Genomic DNA, 4894 nt, shown 5'->3' with positions numbered 1-4894 from the left:
TGGCTTTGACTTTGGCTGCTCTTTCCACTGGAGGCTGAGCTTCCCTTGCTTACCGACACAGAGTCCTTTTGTTGGCTTTCAGATTGAGATTGTTGTTGCTCTTGAGCTTGTGCCTGGCTTTGACGTTGGCTGCTCTTTTGTCCTACTGATTTGCTTTCCTGGTGTGAGGATTTGGATTCGGATACTGCTGTTTTCGATTCATGAGAGTGACTGGTGTGTGTACTTGAGGATTGTGTTACTTTATTCTCCGATTGAGAATGTTTTACGGACGATGATTCGTGAGTTCCTCCAACGTGAGCTGAATGGTGTTGTTGCTCTTCGTTTTGTGCCCATTGATTTTCGAAAGTTTCGTCATTATTTTTATTGTTTGAGACCTGGAAGTACACCGTTGAACTTATCAAGTTTTTCTAATATTTTGTTGTTCATTCTAATGTTATGGTTCATTCGTATTTAATTTTGTTGTTTCCTCGCATTTTGGTTGAAACTTCATTTCACACAAATATACATATAGTATTAATCTTATTGAAAATTGCCAAGTTACAGGTTAAGTCAGGAAAAGTCTGCCGAATATTTATGTAATTCTTTTTTAATTTTTGTAATTAAGCTCAATTTTTATATTTATGGGTGGAAGGTGTTTAAAAGGTCTTTCATTTTATCTCTAGTAACTTAAAAGAAGCCCAAATAGATAAATAATTAGATAGATAGATAGATAGATAGATAGATTCAGATAAATTTTCCTCTGTTTGAATCATCCATTTGAATTCGTATGTAGGTTTAGTTATTCAATAAGAAATGGATATTCAGTTGAGATTTTCTTGCCTATAATTTTGCTTATAATATTCTCCGCTATAGGATGAAACATTAATTGTATGGTGTCAAAGGAAAACAGTGATCTTTGAACTACGTTACAAAGTTGAAATGAAGTTATGTTGGTGAATTTACTATGTATAAGAGTAGTATCTGATAAGATCGAAATAGACGTACATGCCACTATACCTTGCAGCTTGAGTTCATTTTCATTATGATTGCATATTGTGTGGGTATTTTCAAATATATCTCATATGTGGACTTACCCCTTTATAGTGAATAGGACGGTCGTGATGTTTGTGGTGGCCATGGTAGTGATGGAATTTCAATACAGCCTTTTGACCATGGTGACCATGATGTTGTGACTGAGGTAGATGTCGGGCGTAAGCCGCGGCTGCGAAAATGACGATTAATAACAGAACACACTTCATCTTTGCACTGAATGAGTATGCAAAGTCATGGCTAGTGCAGTTCACAGGCCAGTTTATATACTCCGAGAGGCCACGTGCCAGATGATTGCAAATAATATAATTGTCATGAGCAGGAGTAATTTCTCAAACATTATCTATTGTATTCTATATAACGTAGAAAGGTGTACTGTACTTACCTAACAGTTTAAACACCTGGATTATAAATTACGTTTTTACGTATGTAACTGTTTTTCTATCGTTGCAAGAAATTGTATTAAAGTAACCGTTACACGTGCACGTCAAACTGTTTAAATATTGTTGGAAATTAATATGCAGGTGTTCACTTAGTCTTCATAGATGACAATGTTGTTTGTTGAAAATTTTGTATCTATTTAATTTTTATGTGTTTGTTACTTGTGACGTCTTCTTGGATATTTCTAAAAAAATTCAAATGATCATTTCCAATAAACACTTTATAGACTTTTACGTCAGTTGACATTACGTCGTTAAGAATTTGAATAAGGAATTTAAGAGATCGACTTTGCCACTTTCATTCCTGGTAGCACAACGAAGCGGACTATGGTTTATCGTGAGTTATTATATACTTATCACAATGGCTAAAAGTATAAGATAATTTTCTTTAAACTTAGGTTTTTCTTTCTGAACATTGTAAGATTATTGTTACTGTTAAAGAGAGGAAAGAAAATTATTTGACACACCATACCTATAATGGCTGCTAGTAAATGTTACTCTTATGATACTTTAAAAATAATGAGGAATAACAAGGAATAACATAGGTCTCCAAAAATAAGACTAGAATTACTATAGATTCGTATAATACAGTCGTTAAAATTTTGAAAGGGTTGTATATAGTTGAACAGTCATGAAGAAAACTGAAGTTTATGTTTTTTATTTAGTTTAACCATCGCATGTTTCTTTTATTTGTTTATACTAGTAAAAAATTCAATTCATGAATGAGTGAACAAGAACTTTTTTACACCATATTGAAAAATTAACAGAAATGGTTACATCTTATCATTTTCAAGCCAGTTGTCAATTTTATCATCAGTTAATTTTTATTCGCTATCAAGCTTTTTTCTTATAAATTCTTCTATATATTTATTTTTCAATTAATTTATTTCTATTTTTAATTTACTTTTACCGTATTCACCTTCTTGGTAATTTTTTTGTTGAAGTTATATAGAAGTTACACTTTTTATTAATATAAAATTCTTTAACTCTTTGATTATGGAAATTTTTTGAAATATATCGCAAGTTGTATTTATGGAATGTAGTTGTTGCAGTTGGTATCTAATCTGTAATACTATTCTTACGAGCATCACTTTTCCCAATAACCTAAATTTTTAGTATATCTATTTCAATTAACTTATCTTAGAACTTATAAGCACATGTAAAATTCTAAAAAGTGTTTGGTAGACCACATAACAACAATATTAATACTATATCTTTATTTATAATTTCATATCAGCATCTAATTTAGATAATTTGTGGAGAGCATCAAGAGGTCTTTAAATATGGTCTCTTGTATCGTCAATATCACTTCTACAAAGTGAACAGCTGCTACAAAATGTGGTGTTTCGGCAACATTACGTTTCTATCTTTTCAGTTTTATCCATTTACTTTAAATGTGTTCCGTAATATTTTTTCAATGATAATTTTTCAATGATAACTCTAGCTTTATCACACTTAGTGTATTCATATTAAAAGATAACTGTTTTGAACATAATTCTTTTGCAACGCAATTAGCAGATGATGCGCTAGGCTCATAACTTACAAAAAGATGAATAAGTTCGCAAGTCATTATTTACAAGGAAGAATATTTCTATTTTTTCATACATATATGATTATCAACTGTATTCTTTTAAGAGTGTATAATAATGTATCGAAGTTGTAAAACAACATACTTGCACCTTTCCTCAATTATTGCTTATTTCTGACTATTTTTCGTATTAACTGTAACAGTAATTGCTATTTTTCGATGTTTCACTAACTAACCACATGAGTTAAAGTTGCAACGTTAATTTGTTTGAACCTCCAACAATTTATTGACAATAAACATATTCTCTTGAGAGTAAGATAGAAAAGAAAAATGGAAGATTATTAATTATACTTTACTTCAAACATTTACATATTTAAAAATAGAAATATTATTTGTACTTTCATCATGCCAGTTATCAATAGTTGCTGCGCGAACCACGAACTACCACTTTTTGACTAAGTGTAATAATTGTAAATACGATCAAGATATCTTGGGTAATGCAGTTCCTAAAATGTTACACATTTATAATATACGTACAATATATATGTATACGTACAAATTTTAAGTGGAGCCAAAATTATTGTTTTTTATTGATATACTACTAACTCGATTTTTGTTTTGTTTCAGGTAAGTCACGGAATCTTAATATAGATGAATGTACAGTTAATTTCCACGGGAATACTTCACCGCAAGTATTTATCACATTCATTACTTGTTAACAAAAATTTTGATAACTAATAAGTATGCTAATTTTCAAGAATAAACTAGTTATTTTCTTTAATTTTCTACATTCCTTCCTTTGCTATTTGTTTTTGCATTGCATTGAATGACTTACCTCTCTTAAAAGGATACAAAATTAAGATACATATTAATATTAAAACAATAATTCATTAAGTCTTCCACCTTCACTTGGCGTCCTTTAACTTATGCCACATTCACAGGCATTGAGAATCATATTTTGTAACCAATTATGAATAAAGCTATTAAATAAAATGAAAACAAGTATCTCTTGAAACCACTTTCCTTCCTTAATGATCCAATATACTGTAAAAACAACATAAACGAACAGCGATTTATTCACGATGTTAAGTCGATTAAGCATTTACGTGAAATGTATCACTAACTTCAATTTGTATTCATTCAACAACAAATAAGAAAGTTTTTTTCTTCACCCGAGTTTTGATCGAATTAAGAATTTTGCATCTCCGCTGCAACACTGTTTAGTGATCTTGAACAGACAATTGATTCAGTTCCGACTGGGACACATAGTTTTATGGTAGGAAGGTAGGAAGCCCTAGCTACTTAATTAATAAGCAACCCATTAAATCTTAAAACCACAATTTGTATAATTACAGTCATATTACATTTACTTTTAAATTACTTAACTAGTATACAAGAAGGAATGAAAGATTTATTTTTACATCAATAACATTTAACTGTACTCAGTACAATACTTGCGGCAAATATATTTAATTGAATTCACAGAAATCCAAAATATTGCCTACTTGCATTTACCTTCTCTTACCCTATATACGAAATATAGAATGCAGAAAGTACTCGTAAACAATTTCGCAGTAATAATTGTTACAATCAAACACTGTTCGCGGAGACAATATGTTTACGTCTAGAGTCCCTTCACGATTTTACTTTCTTTATCGCTGGAACCTTTAGTATTATCTTTAGTGTTAATACTTTCTTTTTCGATCGATTCTTCTTCCTGACTTTTGACAATTTTCGTATCTTCTTCCTTCGATTTCAATTCTTCCTTCTTCTCGGATTGATGTACAATTTCTTTCTTTGACGATACCTCTTCTTCCTTTTCGGAATGATGTTCAACTTTCCTCGAGCACTCATGCGAGATCTGTTTGCATTCTTCTACTCTCTTCATGCATTTCTC

General features: G+C 30.8%; 2 protein-coding genes across 4 annotated transcripts in view; one reads left to right on the top strand and one right to left on the bottom strand.

The window, feature by feature from the left end:
- The window catches only part of LOC128895736 (fat-like cadherin-related tumor suppressor homolog), a 534418-nt gene that overhangs the window by 175761 nt on the left and 353763 nt on the right, over window positions 1–4894 (top strand). The gene's annotated exons all lie outside the window — the stretch shown is intronic.
- LOC128891130 (histidine-rich glycoprotein-like) overlaps window positions 1–4894 on the bottom strand; it is a 53205-nt gene that overhangs the window by 45856 nt on the left and 2455 nt on the right. Inside the window, exons 4-5 of the mRNA XM_054150360.1 lie at window positions 1074–1201; window positions 54–374 (exon numbers count right to left, since the gene is read on the bottom strand). Coding sequence (XP_054006335.1) covers window positions 54–374; window positions 1074–1201 — 449 coding nt within the window. The remainder of the gene's footprint in view (window positions 1–53; window positions 375–1073; window positions 1202–4894) is intronic.

The sequence above is a fragment of the Hylaeus anthracinus genome, unplaced genomic scaffold, assembly GCF_026225885.1.
Source record: "Hylaeus anthracinus isolate JK02 unplaced genomic scaffold, UHH_iyHylAnth1.0_haploid 0, whole genome shotgun sequence".
Taxonomy (NCBI): Eukaryota; Metazoa; Arthropoda; class Insecta; order Hymenoptera; family Colletidae; genus Hylaeus; species Hylaeus anthracinus.
The sequence above is the reverse complement of the archived record's forward strand: the minus strand, read 5'-3'. Positions and strand labels throughout refer to the sequence as shown.